General features: G+C 44.6%; 1 protein-coding gene across 1 annotated transcript in view; it reads left to right on the forward strand.

The window, feature by feature from the left end:
* The window catches only part of LOC144493140 (sodium- and chloride-dependent neutral and basic amino acid transporter B(0+)-like), an 80528-nt gene that overhangs the window by 12570 nt on the left and 44144 nt on the right, over positions 1–23814 (forward strand). The window contains exons 2-7 of the mRNA XM_078212041.1: positions 1982–2055; positions 5476–5548; positions 5632–5785; positions 8511–8642; positions 10006–10173; positions 19507–19645. Of these exons, the coding sequence (XP_078068167.1) occupies positions 1982–2055; positions 5476–5548; positions 5632–5785; positions 8511–8642; positions 10006–10173; positions 19507–19645 (740 nt within the window). The remainder of the gene's footprint in view (positions 1–1981; positions 2056–5475; positions 5549–5631; positions 5786–8510; positions 8643–10005; positions 10174–19506; positions 19646–23814) is intronic.

Raw genomic sequence — 23814 nt, forward strand, 5'->3', positions numbered from 1 at the left:
AGCCATGCTGACTCAGTCCTACTTTATCATGCACTTCTAAGTATTCTGCGATCTCATCTTTAATAATGGACTCTAAAATCTTGCCAATGACCGAAGTCAGGCTCACCAGCCTATAATTTCTCGTCTGCTGCCTCCCTCCTTTCTTAAACAGCAGTGTTACATTAGCTACTTTCCAGTCCTCTGGTACCCTCCCTGCCTCCAGTGATTCCTGAAAGATCACCACCAATGCTTCCACAATTTCCTCAGCTATCTCTTTTAGAACGCTGGGGTGCAGTCCATCCAGTCCAGGTGATTTATCCACCTTCAGACCTTTCAGTTTCCCCAGAACCTTCTCTTAGTAATGGCCACTATACTCACCTGTGCCCCCTGACTCTCCTGGCGCTCTGGCATCCCACAGGTGTCTTCCACTGTGAAGACTGATGCAAAGTAACTATTCAGTTCCTCTGCCATTGCTTTGTTTCCTATTACTTCTCCAGCAGTCCAATGTCTATTTTTGCCCCTCTTACCTTTTTATATATTGGAAAAACTGTTCCTATCTTCTTTTATATTACTAGCTAGCTTACACTCATTTCATTTTCTCCACCCCCCCCGCCTTATTATTTTTTTAGTTGTCCTCTGCTCACTTTTAAAGGCTTCCCAATCCTCTGGCTTCTCACTAACCCTCGCCACTTTCTATGCTTTTCCTTTTGCTTTTATGCTGTCCTTGACTTCCCTCATCAGCCATGGATGCCTTGTCCTTCCCTTAGCATGTTTTCTCCTCCTTGGGATGAATTTCTGTTGTGCCTCCCGAATAATCCCCAAAAACTCCTGCCATTGCTGTTCCACTGTCTTCCTTGCTCAGCTCCCTTTCCAATCAACATGGCCAGCTCCTTCTTCATGCCTTTGTAGTTACCTTTATTTAATTGTATTACTGTGACATCTGATTCCAGCTTCTCCCTCAAACTGCAGGGTAAATTCTATCATATTGTGGTCACTGCTCCCTAAGGGTTCCTTCACCTTAAGTTCCCTAATCAAGTCTGCCTCATTACACATCACCAAATCCAGAATTGCCTGTTCCCTAGTAGGCTCTGTCGCAAGCTGCTCTAAATAAAACCCATCTCAGACATTCCACAAATTATTTTTCTTCGGATCCACTACCTACCTGATTTTCCCAGTCCACCTGCATATGGAAGTCCCCCATGATTATTGTAATATTGCCTTTTTTTATTTGCCTTTTCTATCTCCTGATTTATTTTCTGCCGCACATCCTGACTACTGCTAGGGGCCCTGTACATAGCACTCATCAGGAATTGCCCTCAGTCCCTACAGGCACAACTCTTTCCCTGGCTATCCTCATTCCATTGGCATACTTGTAAAATAACTTGGGATTTTCCCTACTTTAACCAGCCAGAGCTTTATTATACCCCCTCAACTTTCCTAATTGCTTTCTTGAGCTCCAACCTGCACTCTATACTTCACTAATACCTCCACTGATTTGCTCCCCTTGTACTTGCTAAAAGCCTTTTTCTTTCTCATCGTATCCTGAATATCTCTGGTCCATGGTTCTCGGAGCTTGTTACTCCTTCCTATCACTCTCGAGGGAACATGCTGGACTTGTACCCTCCCCATTTCCTTTGAATTTCCCTCCCTTCCACTGCTTTTTTGAGATTTCCCAATTACTAGCTGTTTCCAATCTACCTTGGCCAGATCCTGCCTTATTTTACTAAACACTGCTCTCCCCCAATCCAAAACTTTTTTTGCAACATTACACAACTTTTCTCCTATCTCAGCTCATTTAGCATTGAAACCCTCATTCATAGCTTTGTTATCTCTGGGTTTGAAGATTCAGATGCACTCCTGGATGATCTTCCACATTCTACCTTCTTACACTTGAAGTCATCCAACACTCTGCTGCCCATGTCTGAACTCATGCTTTGCTCACTGACCTACACCTGGTCAAGCAATGTCTAGAATTTGATATTCTCATCCTTGCTGTCAAAAGAAAAGCCAGGCAGTGTGCTTTGATGACTACTGCCCAGTGGCTCTGACAGCCATCATTATGAAGTGCTTTGAAAGGTCATGGCATGCATCAACTCTGATCTTCCAGGTTGCCTGGATCCATGACAGTTCACCTATTACTGCAATGGATCCTCAGCAGACACCACCTCCCTGGTCCTACCCTAGAACACCTGGATAAAAAGGACACTTATGTCAGATTTATTGACTACAGCTCAGCCTTCGACAACATTATCCACAAAACTCATCTCCAAACTCCGTGGCCTGGGGCTCAGCTCCTCCCTCTGCAACTGAATCCTAGACTTCCTAACCCACAGACCGCAATCAGTGAGGATGGGCAACACCACCTCCACAGTTATCCTCAACACCGGTGCCCCACAAGGCTGTGTCCTCAGCCCCTCACTATACTCCTTATACACCTATGACTGTATGGCCAAATTCCGCTCCAACTCCATTTGCTGATGACACCACTGTAGTGTGTCGGATCTGAAGAGCCGGAGTAGAGGAAAGAGATAGAGAATCTGATGAATTCTCGACTTCAGGAAGCATAATGGAGGACATGCCCCTGTCTACACCAACGGTGATGAAGTGGAAATGGTCGAGGGCTTCAAGTTTATTGGTGTCCAGATCACCAACAACCTGTCCTGGTCCCCCCACGCCAATGCTATAGTTAAGCAAGCCAACAACCCCTCTACTTTCTCAGGAGGCTAAGGGAATTCATCATGTCCCCTAGGATTCTCACCAATTTTTACAGTTGCACCATAGAATGCATCCTTTCTGAATGTATCACAGCTTGATATGGCTCCTGCTCTGACCAAGACCACAAGAAACTACAAAGGGTTGTGAACGTAGCCCAATCCATCATGCAAACCAGCCAACCTTCCACTGACCCCTTCGACACTTTCCACTGCCTCAGAAAAGCAGCCAGCATAATTAAGGACCCCATGCACCCTGGACATTCTCTCTTCCACATTCTTTCGTCGGGAAAAAGATACAAAAGTCTGAGATCACGTACCAACCGACTCAAGAACAGCTTTTTCCCTGCTGCCATCAGACATTTGAATGATCTACTATATATTAAGTTGATCTTTCTCTACACCGCAGCTATGATTGTAACACTGTATTCTGCATCCTATCCTTCTCCCCTATTTGATCTATGAACGGTATGTCTGCATAGTGCACATGAAACAATACTTTTCACTGTATCCCAATTCATGCTTTGTGTAATCTCCTCTAGCCCAAAGATATCTGCATTCCTCTAAGTCTGGCGTCTTGAGCAACACCAATTTTAACACCAGTGACTGTGCATTCAATTGCCTGGACGCAAAACTCTGAAATACCATCCCTATATCTACATCATTTTCATCCTTTAAGGCACTCCTCAAAGCCTGCCTTTTAGTTGTCACCTCTGTGAAAGTTCAGGCCATGATGTGGAGATGCCGGTGTTGGCCTGGGGTAAACACAGTAAGAGTTTTAACAACACCAGGTTAAAGTCCAACAGGTTCATTTGGTAGCAAATGCCATTAGCTTTCAGAGCGCTGCTCCTTCCTCAGATGGAGTAGATATCTGCTCTCAAACAGGGCATACAGAGACACAAAATCAAGTTGCAGAATACTGATTAGAATGTGAATCTCGACAGCCAACCTGGTCTTAAAGAAACAGACAATGTGAGTGGAGGGAGCATTAAGCACAGGTTAAAGAGATGTGTTTTGTCTCCAGACAGGACAGCCAGTGAGATTCTGCAAGTCCAGGAGGCAAGCTGTGGGGGTTACTGATAGTGTGACATAAACCCAAGATCCCGGTTTAGGCCGTCCTCACTCATGTGTGCGGAACTTGGCTATCAGTTTCTGCTCAGCGACTCTGCGCTGTCGTGTGTCGTGAAGGCCGCCTTGGAGAAGTTCAGGCCAACCATGAATGTTTAATTTCTTACCCTGGAAATTCTGTTTTTATGGCCTTTTAGCATTTTGTTTATATTGAGGAATAATTCATGGAATTAGTGTCGTGCTTCATGCCACTCAAGGTTACAATGATCTTATTTTACTAGACATTTCACATGCATCCTTAATCTCTGTGGCCTTGTTGAAGAGAGGGGCAGGATCTCATCCTTATCATACATAAAATGGTGTTATATAATGAGAAAATATATTCTGGAAAAGATTCAGGGAAATTCCTGATCCACTGGACATACTGGTTTTGCGAGTTTCAGTTCAGACACCAATGTCTGACGGGTACGTTATAAAACTACTAAAAACACAGATCAGTACGATATTAATCCAAAATATAAAACATTCTTTCTTCATTACTAAAATGACACAGCCTGTTTCTTCAATCATTTCACTCCTGATAAAGATTTTGGAGATGGGATTCAGTCTGAAAATGTTATAATTTGAGCAGTCAAGAACCAACTTCAAAGACCAGAATTTTGGAACTCTGTTAAACCCAATTAAATCTTTCCATTAAACACAAAATACTTTACACAATCCATTAGAAATTACTGTTGATGTTAGTGATGAAACATCTGGTGTACCATTCTCTATTTTGCCTTGTTAACCCATAACTGGGTTAACTTAAGGAACCTCAAATTAACTGAACAATGTCCACTAATATAACTGACAATATGATAAGGAGATCTTTAGAGTTAAGAATGCAACTATACTGCTCATCCTGTGACACAACATAAACTTCCCCAGTACACCTTGTGGAGATGTGAGATTACTTGAAGATAAAGCCGGGAGATTCAAAATAAATGGAACACAACAGGAGTTTAAAGTTTAAAAGAGTACAAAGATCTCAGGCACTAGTGGATTTCCTTTCAGTTTCTATGTTAGAATAAACTGTCACTTAGAACATAAGAACATAAGAAATAGGAGCAGGAGTAGGCCATCTAGCCCCTCGAGCCTGCCCCGCCATTCAATAACTTCTTTAAGCAAATACAGTTCTTCCTTTGCTGTGCTGTGATTCATGGAATAATTCATGGAATTATATACTTGATGCTGTTCCTGTAAGAAATTAGCTTTGCGAAACTTATAGAAGCAGAATTGTGCCTGACTATTCTGGAACAAATACAAATACCTATAATTAAATAATTTTAGCTGGCAGATCAACCTATTAATAGTAGAAATAACACAGAACTTGGATGTCATCATGTGCTGAGTAAATAGAGCTTTTCCCCTTTTAAATTGTATATAAGAAGCTGGGATTTGACTGATAGAGTCATTACCTGTTGTGGAGCTGATTAGTTCTTGACACCAGTCTGAGCAGTACAAAGTTAGAAGATCTTTGCACAAAAACTTCGAGTTTTCCATCTCACCCCCAATAAACAGAAGAATTATTTATTGTCCAAAAATGGACGAGAGATAGCTTTACCTGGATTTTCAAAGAATAATCACCTCCCAGGGGACACAGTGAGTAAGTAGTAAACTTACATTAAACTCTGAGAGGTTTTGAAAATTTGACGACTTTGTTTGTTGTGAATTGCAGAATCTGTGGTGCTCAGGGTGTATCAAACTACAAGCCAATTACACTGTTAAATGAAGAACAAAGTGTCTCTGTTGTGGGTGAAACCAGTTTTCTGTTCTGAGTTCTAGACTGAGAAAGTTTAATTTCTAAGTTGTCCATTTCCTCTCTTTCCCCAAGGTTGTCACCAATGAACATGTGGATGAAAATGACGAGAATGTGGATCGAGGCAACTGGTCCTCGAAGGCTGACTACTTGCTCTCACTGATCGGTTATGCTGTGGGTCTGGGCAATGTCTGGAGATTCCCTTACCTGGCTTACAAAAATGGAGGAGGTACTTATTGAATTCAAAATAGAAGGCAGAAATTAAAGGGAATATTCATTGAATTATAAAAAAAGCAGTAAATTCAATGAACCACTTGCAGTACTAAATATAGGTTTGAATAATGTTGGTATAAGAAATTGCACCTCTGAACTGTGCCCTACCTTGAAATTCTAGTGAAGGTTTAAGAAGCATCCTCATGAAACAAAGGAGGAATGAATGAAGAGATTAATCCACCAGTCTCTTCTTGAGGTGTACTGGCAAACTCAGGAAAAGTAAGGAGATTCAAATTTCCAAAAAAGCTTGACATGTCACAAAAACTCTCAGTGTTTATAGTCAAAAGTGTGATATTTCTAACAGATGGTATTTAAAACCCAATGAGCATTGGCTGGTTTTTAGAATTGATTATTCAGTTTGAATTTCTTTAAAATATATGTCCAGTGTGCAATATTTGAAATTCTCAATTATCCCTGGGTTCAGGTTTATAAGTTGAGGATATCTGCTCAGATCAGATGTTCATCACAATCACAAAACTGATTGAAGGAAATTGATGACAAACCTGCAAAAATGACATTATTCCGCAATAACTTGATTCAGTTAGATAGTGAATTTTACAAGGTGAGCAATTCCCTGATTAACTTAAATCATGTACTGAATTTCCTTGTAAATCAGAAGTATGAACTTCTGTCAGCTTGGCAGCAGTTGTTGAACCCCTGCATTATCTCAGGGACAGCTTAATCAATTTGGAGATGGCAGACAGAAGTTTCTACCGTTTCCTTTATTCTCTCTCCACTTTATGTGCAACAAGAAATAGCTGCTGAGAAGCTCCTCCAACATGAGATCCAAGTCTCACCCTTTGAAATCAGATTACAGGAAGTCTGTAAATATATAATTACCTGAAGAAAACAAGCTGTCTTACATATATTCCTTCAGATCAGGTTTCCATTTCCAACTTATGGGCAAACGATGCCCATAAGATGGGAAAGTTCCTTTAAATTATTCAGAGAATCTGTCCCGTAAACTTCCCTTCCTACACGATGCACATACTTTAGGTCACTCAGAAACTTCCCAGCAATATACATCACTGCATTTAATGTCTGTCTAATGTTCATCTTCTGATTGGATTGTCCTGCATGAAGGTATGGAGGGGTATAAATTCTTGTTTCCTGTTTATAGTAGAAAACAGATAGATGTACAATGCAGCTTATACTCACATCCATTTTCCACTCAAAGTAACAGAGTAAAGAAGACTTAATGCATTATATACTCTACAATTTTAATAGAACTACCACATAAATCTTAAGTGAAATTCTAGATTTGTGAAGTGGAGGAATAACAAAATGTTTAAACTGTTTTTGTAAGAAATTTGATGATTTATCTTGGGTACCTCACTTGCAAAGAACGTGAAAGTTTTTAAAATTCATTCATGGCTCATGGGCATCGCTGACTGGACTATTGCCCATCACTAGTTGCCCTTGAGAAGATGGTAGTAAGCTGTGTTCTTAAAACACTGCAGTCTACATACTGTGGGTTGACCCGCAATGCCGTTAGGGATGGAGTTCCAGGATTTTGATCTAGTGACAGCAAAGGAGCGGTGATATATTTCCAAGTCAGGATAGTGAGTGGCTTGGAGGAGAACTTGCAGGTGGAGGTGTTCCCATGTATCTGCTGCCCTTGTCCTTCTAGATGGAAGTGGTCATGGGTTTGGAAGATGCTGTCTAAGGATCTTTGGTGAATTACTGCTGTGTATCTTGTAGGTAGTATACACTGCTGTGACTGAGATTCAGTGGCGGTGGGGGGGGGAGTGGATGTTGTGCCAATCAAGCAGGCTGCTTTGACCTGGATGGTGTCAAGCTTCTTGAGTAGTGTTGGAGCTGCACCTGTCCAGGCAAGTGGGGAGGATTCCATCACACGCCTGACTTGTGCCTTGTAGATGGTGGACAGGCTTTGGGGAGTCAGGTGGTGAGTTACTCAGCACGATATTCCTAGCCTCTGACCTGCTCTTGTAGCCACTGTTTGTGTCAAGTCCAGTTGAGTTTCTGGTCAATGGTACGCATATTAACTGAAGTGCATCTAATAATAAAGGGCCTGTCAAGGTAAATGCATCTTAAATGACATTTACAAATCCAGGCAGGTTAGTTACTGCAGCATTTCAGTCTTTCTTAACATCCAAAAGATAAGAAAAAAATCTCATCTATTAAATTTTAAATTTTCCATTGACAAATTGTAGGAATACTTTATTTCACTACATTGTTATTTACACTGCCTGGAGATTTGAACTCGCTTGACTGCTTACCTGAACTAATAGTGAATTTTGTTATAATAATCTTTTAACTGCTTTCAAACTCGTGATTTTTAGTGAAAAATTAAGGGAAGCAGTTTCTGCCAGGGGCACAGATTGCATTTTCATTTCCAGGAATGATTCTGCAATGTGTTCCATGTAAACTATCATCTTGTTCTGAAATAGAATATTTACTTTGTGTCAACCTGATGATGTTTGAGATTCTCAAGTGAAAGGAACAGGGGTGTTGGGAGTAAATCAGTAGGATAAGAGCCTGAATGTTCATTGCAATTGTTTTATAATAAGAAAACGGTGGACAGTAACTGTTTCCTGCAAAGACAATTAATCCCTGTGTTAAAACAAAAAGGTCCATTTAGTTGTTAATGTTCAGCCATAAATTGTATGAAGCAGCCTGACCATCCATACAATCTTTTTAAACTTTGCTATATTTTTCAGGTGCATTTCTTATTCCCTACATAATCATGTTGGCATTTGCTGGACTACCCCTGTTTTTCTTGGAATGTTCTTTTGGCCAGTTTGCCAGCCTTGGACCTGTTGGTGTGTGGAAATCTGTGCCAATTTTTCAAGGTTAATGATTTTTTTTTAAAGCAACACAAGTCAAATTATAGCAATTTAAATATAACTATTTCCCTTGTTGTTTATAGCAGGTTTCTTGTCTCATTGCTTGTAGTGTCAGATGATCAGCTGTCCATGAGCTTATTGTAAATGTTTGCAATAATTTTGTAACCTTGATAGAAACTTGGCTGATAAGTGCTAAAGCTTTCTCCCTTCAGCCTCCCTGCTAAACGTGCCCCATCCAGTCCACTGTGGTAGCAGAGTGACCCTCGTCACCAAATCAAACCTTGGTTTCTCCTTTGTTGATTTAGAATTTGAGTGAAGTTTTCCTTTTGGTTTTTTTTCCAAAAGTTGTAACTTGCAGCTCTTTACCTGGAACTAGCAACCATCCTCTACTACCATTGTTTGAGTTTCTCAGTTGCTGTAAAGTAAACACAAGTTCTGCTTCTTCGTAAAACACCTTTATTTCTTTGATCCAACTTCACATACAATTTTCCATCAACACCAAAGTGCCACCTGTGACCCCTTTATATATCAGTGACTTCTATTGAGTTAATTGACATCAAATTAGGACTTAATTGGAAGTTCTGTTAACCCATTCCTAACACCTTTGAGCATCTAATTTTGTCACAGCCCTCTCATGCCTTTAAAATCCTTATTCTCTACCACACACCTATTATGTCAAGTATCCTACAGATTCATTTTTACAGCTTCCTTCTGCATGTCTCACCGAGCAACTTCTCATCCTTCGTGCTTTCAGTCTCCATCTCAGTTCATTGTATGCTCTCTCCTTGAAGTTCATGCCCTCCCACTGTCCTTTAATTTCTTCCTCCATGTAAACTCAGCTGCATGTATTCACCACCAATGACTCAAGCTTGTTATCTCATGTGGTCATTCTACTGTCATCATAGATAAGGCTATCTTGTCGCACTTCCTTATATCGCTCTTCATTAACATCTGCCTCCCTCCTCCCAACCCTACTTCCTTCTCTGTAAAGAATTACCTCCCAATTTACTAACAACTGCATTTTCAAATTTCCAACTAAATACCCATTGGTTCTCATTCACCATGATATTATTTAAGTACAGAAAACAACCCAAGTTCTGTGCACCATGCAACTCCTTCCCACAAATCACAAGTCTTTATACACCATCCAATTTCCTACTCTTTCACTGAGACACTCTCTCAGTTCATATTGGTACACTCCCTCATCCTCAATTCAATTTGTCACTCTTTTCCTTCTCGCTCAGTTCTAGACAAATAGAATAACTATAAAGAAACAAAATTGGTTTGTCTGAGCAGCTGAATACATGAAAACACAATTGATTCAAGTGAATATCTTCTAATTTAAATTGCTTTCTCAATCCATTTAAAGGTGTGGGCATCACCATGGTCCTTGTGTCAACACTTGTGGGCATTTACTACAACTGCATCATCGCCTACAGCCTATACTACTTGTTCGCCTCCTTCCAATCCCCCCTGCCGTGGGCAGACTGCTTCAGTTGGTGGGGTGCAGATGAAACATGCAGCAGGTCTCCCAAAGGTACTGTCTGAGCTTCTATTGGGTAAAGTATACAGACCGACTGGTCAATTTTCATTCTGTCAGTCTGAATGAGAGAGAAAAATGGACAATAGTTTAAAAGCTATTTTCATTTTAACTGAAGGCATCTCAATTTATAGAAGATTGAAATAATGTTTTGACTGGCAAATCTGAACATTGAGCTATGTAAAACCTGCATGTTTCGTTAAATATTTCCTGAGCTATGTAAGTAGACAGATCAATTTGAACATCTCGCTGTCACTGATACCTGTGAATTTCTAAAAAACGGCTTAAACATATTAAGCTACTCATTACGTGGAAAATATACATAGAACCCTATTAGAGTGACTATTATTTGTTAGGTTGTTATTTCACGAGATGAAGGATGCGATTGCACTGAGAGGGTGCAGAGGAGATTCACCCATGATGTTGCCTGGGATGGAGCATTTGAGCAATGAGGAGAGGTTGGAGAGGCTCAGGTTGTTTTCTTTAGAGCAGAGAAGGCTGAGAGGGATGTGATTGAGATGTATAAGATTATGAGTGGTTTGGACAGGATGGATAGGAAGCAGCTGTTCCCTTAACTGAAGGGTCGATAATGAGGGGACATCTTTAAGGTGTGGGGCAGGCGGTTTAGAGGAAATTTGAGGAAAACATTTCAGTGGGTGTCTCCAATGCACTGCCTGGGAGGGTGGTAGAGGCAGGAAATCTCACAACCATTAAAAAGTAAATGGATTAGCATTTGAAATGTTATACATTCAAGGCTATGAGCCTTGTGCTGGAAAGTGGGATTAGTGCAGATTTAGTGTATTTTTGTCGGTGAAGATTCAATGGGCTGAATGGCCTCTTCTGTATTGAATGACGACTCGATAAAATAGTAATGTTTCTAATTTAATATAACAGTTATCACTTTCAGAGACTGAACGAGATCTTATGGAAGCATAGGTTTTGTGCAGTAGCTCAAACTATTAACAGATAGAGTTTTCTATTCATTTTATTCATGTACTACTGAATATTTACCTAAATCTAAAGTTAAGGATAGACTCATGCAAAAATATGAGAAGTTGGGATGTGCCAGTATGAAAAATATAATTTACGTTCAGAAGTTTAGAGCAGACCCAAGATTGTTAAGAGTATGTGATAATATCCTTGTGCTGGATTTGGGGTATGAGCAGGGAGGCAGAAATTTCGTCCAGAGTGATAGTTGGTTTGGAAGCTCGGTGATTGGTTCCTGCTTACTATATTCACACCAGTGTATTAACAATCATGTGGTTAGTACAGACTCATCAGATCTGTGGGACATAGTGGACAACTGAGAGGGAACCTCTTTTTATATTCTTTTTGGCAGTCCCTTAGAATCGAGGATGATTGGCTCCTTTCTACTTCATTGGGTTCAGAGGTGGCTGATGAGCCCAATACACAATCTGTCGACATTGCCACATGCAAGGCTGATGGTGCTTGAAGTTTAAAGTTTAAAAGTTTATTTATTAGTGTCACAAATAGGCTTACATTAACTTTGCAATGAAGTTACTGTGAAAATCCCCTAGTCACCATACTCCGGCGCCTGTTCGGGTACACGGAGGGAAAATTTAGCATGGCCAGTCCACCTAACCAGCACATCTTTCAGACTGGAAGGAAACCGGAGCACCTGGAGGAAACGCACACAGACGTGGGAAGAACATGCAGACTCCGCACAGGTAGTGACCCAAGCCAGGAATTGAACCCAGTCCCTGGCCTTGTGAGGCAGCAGTGCTAATCACTGTGCCATAATGACGTCCCAGGTTGGGTAAATGGATTGTTTTAATCTCTGCGTGTTCCCAACATTCTTGCGATGCGTTTGCTGCCTTCCTCAATGCACTTTCTCCAGTTTGATTGGTCACAAAACATAGTTTCCCGTGATATAAAAACAGAAAATGCTGGAAAATCTCAACAGGTCTGACAGCATCTGTGGAGAGAGAATAGAGCCAACGTTTTGAGTCTGAATGACCCTTCATCAGAGCTGATCCAGTATATTCTGTTTTTATTTCAGATTCCAGCACTCGCAGTATTTTGCTTTTATGGTTTCCCATGAGTTGCTAAATATCAAGTCAATAAACTATTGCGGTGTTTTAAATTACCTAAGTACCTCGTAGGCAAAGATTTTCAAAAGATTTTCTTCCCTCATCAGTTTCTCTCTTTGCAATCAGCAATTGGATTCCAATATCTCTCAACTTCAACCAGACAGTCATCTCCAACATCTTTCTCACCCAAGACATTTCTTTCTCACTCCTCTCTCCAATCGTTGGGTGCAATTTTCCCAGCATGCTGCTTGAGTAGTGAGGCAGGCCGGAAATACTGGGAGGAGGGCTGAAACGGGAATCACGAAAGGTGTCCAGCTGATCGTAGTTTTCCTGGGCCACTTTTTATGGCATAATCAGCCTCACGCTGGAAAGCAGGGCAAGCTGATTAAAATATGAAAATAGTGATTTGAATGTCATTAGCGAGCCCAGGACAGTATCGTCTGGGCTCGCTAATGTTTAAAACCCTGCCGGGAGAGGTTCCCACCAGCAACAGGGACCAGGTGATGGTCTCACTGATGGGAGCAGAGACCGTTGGGGACCTCCTGGGTGGTTGGGGGCAGGGGGGAGGTCCTTGGGCAGTGTTAACACCTTGGAACAGCCCACCAGGCACAGGGCAGTGCCAAGGAGGCAGGGCCTTCTGGGGCGGGGCCAGAATAAGTGGGGACCAATTGGTGGTTGTGGGAGTTGGGGGTCCACTGCACACTCTGCACAGCAATTGGTGGGGAAGGGATGGCGACTGGGGCTGGTGATCGGGTGGGGGGGTTGTGTCAGGGCCGGCAATCTGGCAGTGGGGAGGCCGGTGATGGAGGGGCCAGCACACATGCGCCAATCTCACATGCGCAGTGGCCCACGCAGCATGCTGATGCCAGCCTCTCGGGCAGGATTAGGAACCACCCACCCCACCCCTCCACTACCGTCGTGAATCCCCCAGTGCACTCTGTGAAGCATGGAGTGCCGAAAATTCAAACAACTTTGTCGCCCAAAAGATGAACTGCAAAATCTCCCGTTTTCCTGCCCGTTAGTCACTTAGTTTTTGTTTGGAAAATCGCTCCCATTATCTTTCTTCATTCCTGCCCCACAGAAATGTTGAAATAAGTAGAAATTAATTCAACCTGATATACATACGAATGGTGTTATGTTTATATTCCCCTTAGCACTCCATTTGACTTACACCACGAGCATCATCTTCTATAATTACTATCTGAAAATTATTGTGGAACTTTAAAATTGTGGATTGCCCTATTCATTGCTGGAGTACAGTGGTGTTGAACAGATAGACTGAGGGTGGTATCTGACTTTTAATATGCAGAATGGGGCTGTGGGTAATGTCTGACCATATCATATTGACTGGGACTGTGAAGTGTGACCCCAGTCTGCAGGCTGAGCAGACTGGCTGTTGTCTGCTTCTGAAGACCATTCAAATAATTGCTGTCATGTTGAAATGGTTTACTAATGTTGAAAGTGTGTTTTCAGTCGTATTCTCTATCATTAACACTGGGCACCAGGAATGCCCAATTGCGCCTGGTACACAGAATTACAATGTGTGGCAGAGCAGTCACATACTTTTAAGGAACTAAGAAGTTAAGCCATTTAGTGCAGGGCAACTTATTTTGTTTCTTTCTATACTCTTCACTAAAATACTAATTTCTCACACCCACTCCAACCCACCCCTTAACCACACAAGTGTTTAATAAATGGCACAAAGAAGAACATTTGGGGGAACATTTAGGAGACAGTGATCATTGTATTGGAAGCTTTAGGATGATGATAGAGAAGGAAAATAGGCAATCCAAAGCAAAAATAATAAATGGGGGGAGAGCTGGCTTCAATGGGGCAATAACAGAGCTGGGCTTTGGAACAAAAGGTTGATGAAAAACCTGTAGCTGAACAAGGGGATCTTCAAAACAGAAATGATCTGAACACAGTCAAGGTTTATTCTCTTAAAAGGGGAGGTTAGGGGAAACAAATCCAGAGCTCGCAGGATGAAAAGAGGAGGTAGAAGTTAAGATAAATAAGAAAAATGTGGAAGGAAGATGAAAGAGCAAATGAGAGAAACAAAGAGGGATTTTTGAGAAAAATCTGGCAGTCAACATAAAGGAGAATCCCGAAGTCTTCTGCAGGCATATAAATAATGAAAGGGTGATAAAAGGAGGAGTAAGGCCGAATTGGGAACCTAGAAGGGAATTTACTCATGTAGGTAGGGGGAAGGCTGAGGAATTAAATACATACCTTACATCCGACTTTACCAGGGAGGTAAGTGCTACCTATGACATGACAAGGAAATTCTGTCCATAGAAGGGTCATAATTGATAAGAGGATGTGTTGAATAGACTATCCGGACTAAAAGTTGACAATGCACCAGGACTGGATGAGATGCATCTAAGGATATTAAAGAAAGTGAGAATGGAAATTGCAGGGCTGCTGGCCATAATCTTCCAGTTTTCTCTGGACTAAGGGAACGCCGACATCTCCACATCTAAGGGAAGGTGACAGAGGACTGTAGAATTGCAAAAAAGATGGTAAGGATAGCCCCAGCAATTAAAGGCCAGTCAGTTTCTCTTGAAGTGCCACCCTTCTTAGCCATGATCACCACCATTTACATTGCCTTTGTCTTTTTGTCCACAACATCTTTGTCAATCTCTCCCTAGCCTCCACCTATCACTGACCTATGGTCGTCATGATGTGGAGATGCCGGCGTTGGACTGGGGTAAACACAGTAAGAAGTCTCTCAACACCAGGTTAAAGTCCAACAGGTTTATTTGGTAGCAAAAGCCACTAGCTTTCGGAGCGCTGCCCCTTCGTCGGGTGAGTGGGAGTTCTATTCACCAACAGGGCATATAAAGACACAAACTCAATTTACAAAATAATGGTTGGAATGCGAGTCTTTACAGGTAATCAAGTCTTAAAGGTACAGACAATGTGAGTGGAGAGAGCGTTAAGCTCAGGTTTCTTCCTTTGGACTCATGGTGAACAATCAGTGAAACAACTATATGATGACATCAACAAGTTCCATCCCACTATCAGACCCACCATGGACTACTCTTCGGAATCGGTTGCATTCTTGGACACACGCATCTCCATTAAGGATAGTCACCTCAGCACTTCACTGTACCACAAGCCCACGGATAACCTCACGATGCCCCACTTCTCCAGCTTCCACCCTAAACACGTTAAAGAAGCCATCCCCTACGGACAAGCCCTCTGTATACACAGGATCTGCTCAGATGAGGAGGATCGCAACAGATACCTCCAGACGCTGAAAGATGCCCTCATAAGAACAGGATATGGCGCTCGACTCATCGATCGACAGTTCCAACGCGCCACAGCGAAAAACCGCACCGACCTCCTCAAAAGACAAACACCGGACACGGTGGACAGAGTACCCTTCGTCATCCAGTACTTCCCCGGAGCGGAGAAGCTATGACATCTTCTCCGGAGCCTTCAACATGTCATTGATGAAGACGAACATCTCGCCAAGGCCATCCCCACACCCCCACTTCTTGCCTTCAAACAACTGCACAACCTCAAACAGACCATTGTCCGCAGCAAACTACCCAGCCTTCAGGAGAACAGTGACCACGACACCACACAACCCTGCCACAGCAACCTCTGCAAGATGTGCCGGATCATCGACACGGATGCCATCATCTCACGTGAGAACACCATCCACCAGGTACACGGTACATACACTTGCAACTCGGCCAACGTTGTCTACCTGATACGCTGCAGGAAAGGATGTCCCGAGGCATTGTACATTGGGGAGACCATGCAGACGCTATGACAACGGATGAATGAACACCGCTCAACAATCACCAGGCAAAAGTGTTCTCTTCCTGTTGGGGAACACTTCAGCGGTCACGGGCATTCAGCCTCTGATCTTCGGGTAAACGTTCTCCAAGGCGGCCTTCACGACACACGACAACACAGAGTCACTGAGCAGAGACTGATAGTCAAGTTCCGCACACATGAGGACGGCCTCAACCGGGATCTTGGGTTCATGTCACATTATCTGTAATCCCCACGACTTGCCTGGGCTTGCAAAATCTCACTAACTGTCCTGTCTGGAGACAATACACATCTCTTTAACCTGCGCTTAACGCTCTCTCCACTCACATTGTCTGTACCTTTAAGACTTGGTTACCTGTAAAGACTCGCATTCCAACCATTATTTTGTAAATTGAGTTTGTGTCTTTATATACCCTGTTTGTGAACAGAACTCCCACTCACCTGACGAAGGGGCAGCGCTCTGAAAGCTAGTGGCTTTTGCTACCAAATAAACCTGTTGGACTTTAACCTGGTGTTGTGAGACTTCTTACTGACCTTCTATCCAGCCCTTACTGCTCCCCCACCCGCAACCCCCACAACAATATAAATCTCATCCTAATTCCTCTTTTCTTTAGCTCTGACGAAGAGTCATCCAGACTCGAAACATTAGCTTTGTCCTCTCTCCACAGATGCTGTCAGATCTGCTGAGATTTTCCAGCATTTTCTGTATTTGTTTCAGATTCCAGCATCCACAGTAATTTGTTTTAATTTTAGTTTAACATCAGTGGTGGGCAAGCTTCTAGAAACAATTATTCAGGACGGAAGTGGAAGTCACATTAAAAAAATGTGGGTTGCATATTTCTAAGGGGGAGATGATGCTTAACTAACTTGCTGGAGATTTTTGAGGAATTATCAATGAGGGTAATGCTGAGCTGATGATGTACATGAATTTCGCAGAGATGTTCAAAATCATGAGATGGCTGGACAGAGTCGATAGCGAGAAACTGTTCCCATTCATAAAAGGATCAAGAATGAGAGGGCACAGATTTAAAGTGATTTACAAAAGAAGCAAATGTGATGCAAGAAAAAAAGTTTTAAACATACAAGTGGTTCGGACCTGGAACACACATACCGGGATTTTACGACCTCGCTCGGGTGAGGCTAATAAAATCCCACCTGAGGCCAATGGAGAATTCCATTCTGCAAGCCTTGCCTGCCCTGATTCCGGGGCGGGCGTGCCGATAAAATTCTGGCCACTGTCTGGAAGTGTGGAGCCAGGTTCAATCCAAGCATTCAAGGGGGCATTAGATGATTACTTGAATAGAAATAATGTGCTGTGGTGCAGAGAAAGGCAATGGAATGGCACTAAGCCATGATGCTCGTTTGGAGAGCCAGTGCAGACACGATTGGCCAAATGGCCTCCTTCTGCACCATAACAATTCTGTGAAGACCATCTAACATATTGATAGGCCTCCTGCAGCCGAGCCCCAGCATCCTTTGGTCAATTCCAATACCATCAACTTGTATTCATATGACATCTTTAATAAAATGTCCTTAGTCACTTAAATTTAATAAAGTTTGATTCCCTGCTAAAGAGGGACCGAGCTCCCTCAACCTATCCTCATAAGGCATGCCAACCAATCCAGGCAACATCCTTGTAAATCTTATCTGCACCCTTTCAATCATTTCCACATCCCTCCTGTAATGAGGCGACCAGAACTGAGCACAGTACTCCAAGTGGGATCTGACGAGGGTCTTATAAAGCTGCATCATTATCTCCCGACTCCTAAACTCAATCCCTCGATTGATGAAGGCCAGCACACCATATGCCTTCTTAACCACCTCCTCTACCTGCGAGGCTGATTTAAGAGTCCTATGGACTTGGACCCCAAGGTCCTTCTGATCCTCTACACTGCTAAGAGTCTTACCCTTGATATTATACTCCTTCATCCCATTTGACCTGCCAAAATGGACTACTACACATTTATCCGGGTTGAAGTCCATCAGACTTAAGAATTAATATTGTAAAAGTAGCTATGGGAAGCAGTTAACATTAGCCATGATGCACATAAATGCAAGAAAAAGGATGTAATAGAAACATCTGTAAGGTTTGCTACAGGGTCATGTATCCCCCAAGGGTCATCATGGGATCATGTATTTCCATGGAGTCACCCCCCATGGGGGTCATACATTACCATGGGTTTGTTTTGGGATCATGCTCTATCTCTGTATAGCAGCATGGACGAAAGTGCACAAAACCTCAACTTTTGATAGAATTGCATTGAAGCCCTAACATTCTTTAATATTCCATTGGCTTTGTCGTGAATCATTCAAGGAATTGTTAATGCTTTAATGCCTTTATTGAGTATTGTAGTTTGTGTTATGCAATATATCAAATAATATCTCCCTTTACAAGCAGATTGATACAGAACACATAATACACATGACATACTATAAATAGATTTTCGCAACCTAACTCAATAAGGGTACTATCATATCCAAGGTGTACATTAAAATATAAAGTACACTATGGGGTTGACTGTAATATGTTGGGTGCTTCATAATATCATGTGCAATGATCTAAAACAAAAATCCCCCCACTTACAACATCCTTGGGAGTTACTATCGACCAGAAACTGGACTGGACCTGCCTTATAAATACTGTGGCTACATATGCAGCAAGACTTAGAACAAACAAAGAACAAAGAACAATACAGCACAGGAACAGGCCCTTCGGCCCTCCAAGCCCGCGCCGCTCCCCGGTCCAGGATTGAATCCTGAATCCAGGATCCCCGCCCAATTTTCCAGCCTATCTACATCCTAATATCCTATCCACCGAGCTGTCCCTCACAGCTACGATGCTTTGTTCATCACAACCTATTAACTCACCCCCACCCCCCCATTCCAGACCATGTGATCTCCAGGGAGAGGCGAAAACCCAGAGTGAAAACCCCAGGGCCAATATGGGGAAAAACAAATCTGGGAAATTCCTCTCCGACCCCCTGTGGCGATCGAAACGAGTCCAGGAGATCACACTGGCCCTGATCAGAAAATGACTTAGACAATATTCAGACTTGAGCTGATCAGTAGCAAGTAACATTCATGTCACACAAGTGCCAGGCAATGACCATCTGCAACAAGTAATAATTCAACCATGTCTCCTTGACATTACATAATTGAATTCCAACTACCAACATCTTGGGGTTAATTTGACCAGAAACTGAACTGGAGCTGCTATATAAATATTGTGGCTGCAAGAGCAGGTCAGACACTAGAAAGTCTGCAGCAAATAATTCACCTCCTGAATCCCCAAAGTCTGTCCATTAGCAACAAGACACAAGTCAGGAGTGGAATGGAATACTCTCCACTTGCTTGGATGAGCACATATTGGAAGTTGTGATTCCTACATTACAGCAGTGACCACACTCAAAATTATTTAATTGGAGAACATTCTGGGATACAGCCGTTATATAAATATAAGTCTTTCTGTGTTTCAAATTTCCCCATTTTCTAGATCCACTCTGCAACCTCACTCTGGGTGATGGACATTTTGAAATCGTTAATACAACATGGCTGCATGGAAACAATGAAACTTGTCCAAATGGATCAGAAATCTACCTTCCTCACCAGGGTCCAAGTGAGCAATACTGGGAGTAAGTAAATTGCTACAGATAGCTGCACTTATAACATGCAGAACTGTACTAGCAGCTTTATCTTGGTAATTGTAATTGGGTGAATGTCTCACTTAATGAGTCACAGAGAAATTGATAGTCACAGGGAAGTTGATAGTTTGGGTATAGACAAATGGCATATTGCCTCCATGGTGCCAGATTAAAGCAGGTGTATGATATTCTGTGAGGAGAATGGAAACAGCCAGAGGTCATAGTCCATATTGGGACCAAAGGTATAGGGCACGATTTTACAAACAAATTTCAATAAAGTCTGAAAGCAAGTGTTAACTGCGCTGTTTTTTTTTCAGTGCACCGTGCACAGCAATCTCACAACACTGAGTGCAATGAAAGAACTTTGATGCAATTCTTGCCAGCACAAACCCTGCTGGCGTGCAACTCACCCAAAGTGGCCACAGTTGTATGGCGTTAACAAGGGAAAGCTGCATATAAGCACTAACGATGGACCAGTCTGTCATGCCAAGAAGACGGCACTGCAAAGAGCTACCCCAAGAGGTGCCTCCCTCATGGAGGGAGAGCTGTGCCACTGCTGAACGCTGTAGAGGAGAGGAGGGACATTTTTTTCCCCAGAACATTCAAAAACCCAAGGGTCAGGTTGGCAATGAGGCTTGCGAAGCAGTGACCGTGGCAGTGAATGCCCACGCACTGGCACGGAGGACTGATCGCAAGTGCTAGAAGAAAATGAATGACCTCGTTCAGGCAGCAAGGGTGAGTGTCCATCCCATCCTGCCATTAGTCCCATCCATCGCGCTTGCAATGTCCGTGTCAATCCCAAACCCCTCCCCCCCCACCCCCCCGCACCACCCCCGACACCTCGTCGCCTTCCAGCACCTGACCCCTAGCACCTTCCTGCAACCCTTCTGGCACCGCCCCCCCACCCTTCCCCCATCACAACTGCTGCTTGCCGAGGCACAGCCCCAACAAACCCCGCCCAATCAACCATACCCTCGACATCCTGTGCCCTCCCAGCCATCAGGCTTTCAATCCTCCCTTTCGTCCCCACAGGATAAGATGGCCCATAATCACCAGAAGCGGCAGAATACCGGAGGTAGGACCTCCGAGCTGCGTATCCTCACTGCCTTTGAGGAAAGAGCAGTGAGCTGTCGGGGGAGAAGGAGGATAGTTCCATGGCCGATGGCCAGGTCGGGGATAGGCATGGAAGTGAGGATCCAGAAAACCTTCATTCATATGACATAACTCAAGTAAGTTGTGATCTGTGCAGACACCTGTCCCTGTCATGCACTCACCCATGTGTCCTTTGTCGCAGGAAACAACTCTGGTGCTCCCGGCCCACCAGGAGTCACTGCCTCCCACCACTGCTCCCGCTGAGATGCCCGATGACAGCAGCGAGGACACCTCAGGAAGGCCCTGAGGAATCTTCTGAGGCCAGCACCATACATTGGACACAAGCACCAACCACACAATCCACCAGTGCAGATACAATCACCACGATAGACATGTTAGCGGTGAGGCTTCTGGGGAAATCTCTGGTGCGCACAACACAGCCTTTGATGTACATCAGGTGGAGGCAGGAATGTATGAGTGTTCAGGCACGCAAAGGTCTGCCAGAGCCATGGACATTGGTGGCCAATAGCTAGGTGCCAGGCCACTGGGATTAGTTCTGCTGAAGATGCAGCAGCAGAACCGGGGATTGCAGGAGGGGATGCCAGCAACACTCAGCAACAGCCAAGCTGTTTTGAGGAGTCCAACAGCCTTCAGGTGCAGGAGGTGGTACAGCACTACGTGGTACCCAGGCCACCACTGCAAGTATGGCATCTGCAGTGGAAAGCCTTGGGCAGGATATGGTCACCATGGGTGGCAGGTCCAAGGCATAACCGAATCACAGTGGCCATGACTGAGGGGCTCAGGAGCATGCTTGAGACGCAGCGGGCAATGTTGGCGGGTTTTGAGAGTATGGCCCAGTCACAGCAAGCGATTGCTGAGGGGCACCAGAACTTGACCCAGTCAGTGGGCACTTGCTAAGGGCCTCAACAGCTTGGCCCAGACTCAGAGGGCTATCGCCGAGAGTTCGCACACCGTGGGGCTTCCAGGACTGGCAGGCCAGGTGGCGCCGAGGCTTCTAGAGTTCAGTCCAGGTGCCCCTCCATCCCATGGAGTGATCCAGGGGCACCCAGAGGGAGGAGGAAGGGCTGGAGCCCATGCCAAGAGACTCTGGCCATCACCAGGCCTTCCAAATACCCCCTTCCTCACAACAGACTATCTCATAGGCAGCGAGATGAACAGGGTGGGACAGCTATATCCAGGACACCAGAAAGTCCGCTGGGACCCTCCAGGGAAAGCCCACCAAGAGCATCACAGGCCACAGGATGCGGAACACACTAACTGCCTCCTAGTTCTGATGTGCATCCTGGGAGTCACCTAGATGAAACAGTAGGCCACGTAAAATAAAGAAGTTGTAAGGTCACCAAGAGGGTATGGGTGAAGGCATGCATTGCAGTTAGGGACAGGGTCATATGTACTGTTAAAATTTGCTAATAAATGCTATTGCACCCCATAGCTGTGATTAATCTGTCTGTGACCCACCTCCCACAGGGATGACTGTACCCCAACCATACCCACAGGGGTTAAAGCGTTGTTCTGCATGAGAAAGGCCCTCCGGCCCACCAGTTCCCAGTACCTGTGCCAGATCCTTGACTGCAGTGGTACTCCAAGCACTCATCCAGAGCAGCCCCAGTAGACAGGGCCCCATAGGTGCACAGAACCACACAGCCCTTGGACCGCATCCTCTGACCTCCCCCCGCTAGGTGAAGAGCGTGCCACTTATGGCATTCTGGCGATGGTGGCCAGTCCTGCAGTCCGGGCATCTTGCTGGGCCCGACTCATGTCAAAATTGATGTACTGACTTGCCCGGGCACATGGGGCTTCCATCACCTCTTGGACACAGTTGTGGACCGAGGACTGGGAAATCTTCTCCTCGGGCTATCGGGCACCTGCCTCCTGGCCCCGACCAGTGGCTTCCTGTCGTCCTACGGCAGCCTCTGGCCTGGGTTAGCCTTGCAGTGTGCAGATCTCTCCCCCCTCCTCCAAGTACCACAAGAATGACTGCCAGGCCTATTGGCTTCAAGACGATATCCATTCTTTTTTCGGGGGGGGGGGGGGGGGGGGGGGGGAGACATGAGAGAGGGAGAGAGACAGTCTGTGAGGTTATCCATCTAGGACCCCTCATTCCCTCCTAGCAACCCATGTTCCCATGAGTCTGGATGCTGGCAACCTGGCACTATCCCTGGTGCCATGCACCACATCAATGTGTTGCCGGGGAGGCACATAGAGTATAAAGGTGGTTATGGAGGTGCCCCAACAAACCCCGCCCAATCGACCTTGCCCTCGACATCCTGTGCCCTCTCAGCCATCAGGCTTTCAATCCTCCCTTTCGTCCCCACAGGATAAGATGGCCTATAATCACCGGGAGTGGCAGAATACCGGAGGTAGGGCCCCCGAACTGCGTATCCTCACTGCCTTTGAGGAAAGAGCAGTGAGCTGTCGGGGGAGAAAGAGGATAGTTCCATGGCTCTCGATGTGAGTGGTTCAGGGGCACAACATATATATGAGAACCCCCAGAGCATAAACATGGGTGTGGCCACCTGGATGTCTGCTGCTCATGGCATGGCTTACAGTTCAGGTAGACGACGGCGAGGCATGCTTGTGACTAGCACAAAATAGGTTCTCATTGAAGGCAGCAGTGCATAGACCATACAGTGTGAGGAGCCGCATTAACACCTGCAGAGCTCCCTTGATTGGGGCAACAGCTGCCAGGTCTGGCTCTTGTAACTGTTAGTGGGGCCTGGATGGAATGTCAGCAGAAATCAGAGAGCCTGTCCAGCAAACAGATGGCAGGGTAACCAGCGACATTAGTAGGGTTGGCACTCGACTGCATGTGCAACCCCTCGGGGGTTGGTCAGCGGGCAGGGGGAATGCACACAACATGATCCCCAAGCCGGCAGCAAACTCCGATCTGAGGACCATCAGACTGGCACGAGCGCCACCCAATCCCTGCACCCATGCAAGCCCCCAACCCACCCTGTACCATGGCAGCAGCTGAGACACCCTCCCCCACCCCGGAGCTCAGTGGTACTCACTTCCTCGTTCACCTTCGTCACTGTTGTGCCTGAACC

The sequence above is a fragment of the Mustelus asterias genome, chromosome 4 (genome assembly GCF_964213995.1).
Source record: "Mustelus asterias chromosome 4, sMusAst1.hap1.1, whole genome shotgun sequence".
Classification (NCBI taxonomy): domain Eukaryota; kingdom Metazoa; phylum Chordata; class Chondrichthyes; order Carcharhiniformes; family Triakidae; genus Mustelus; species Mustelus asterias.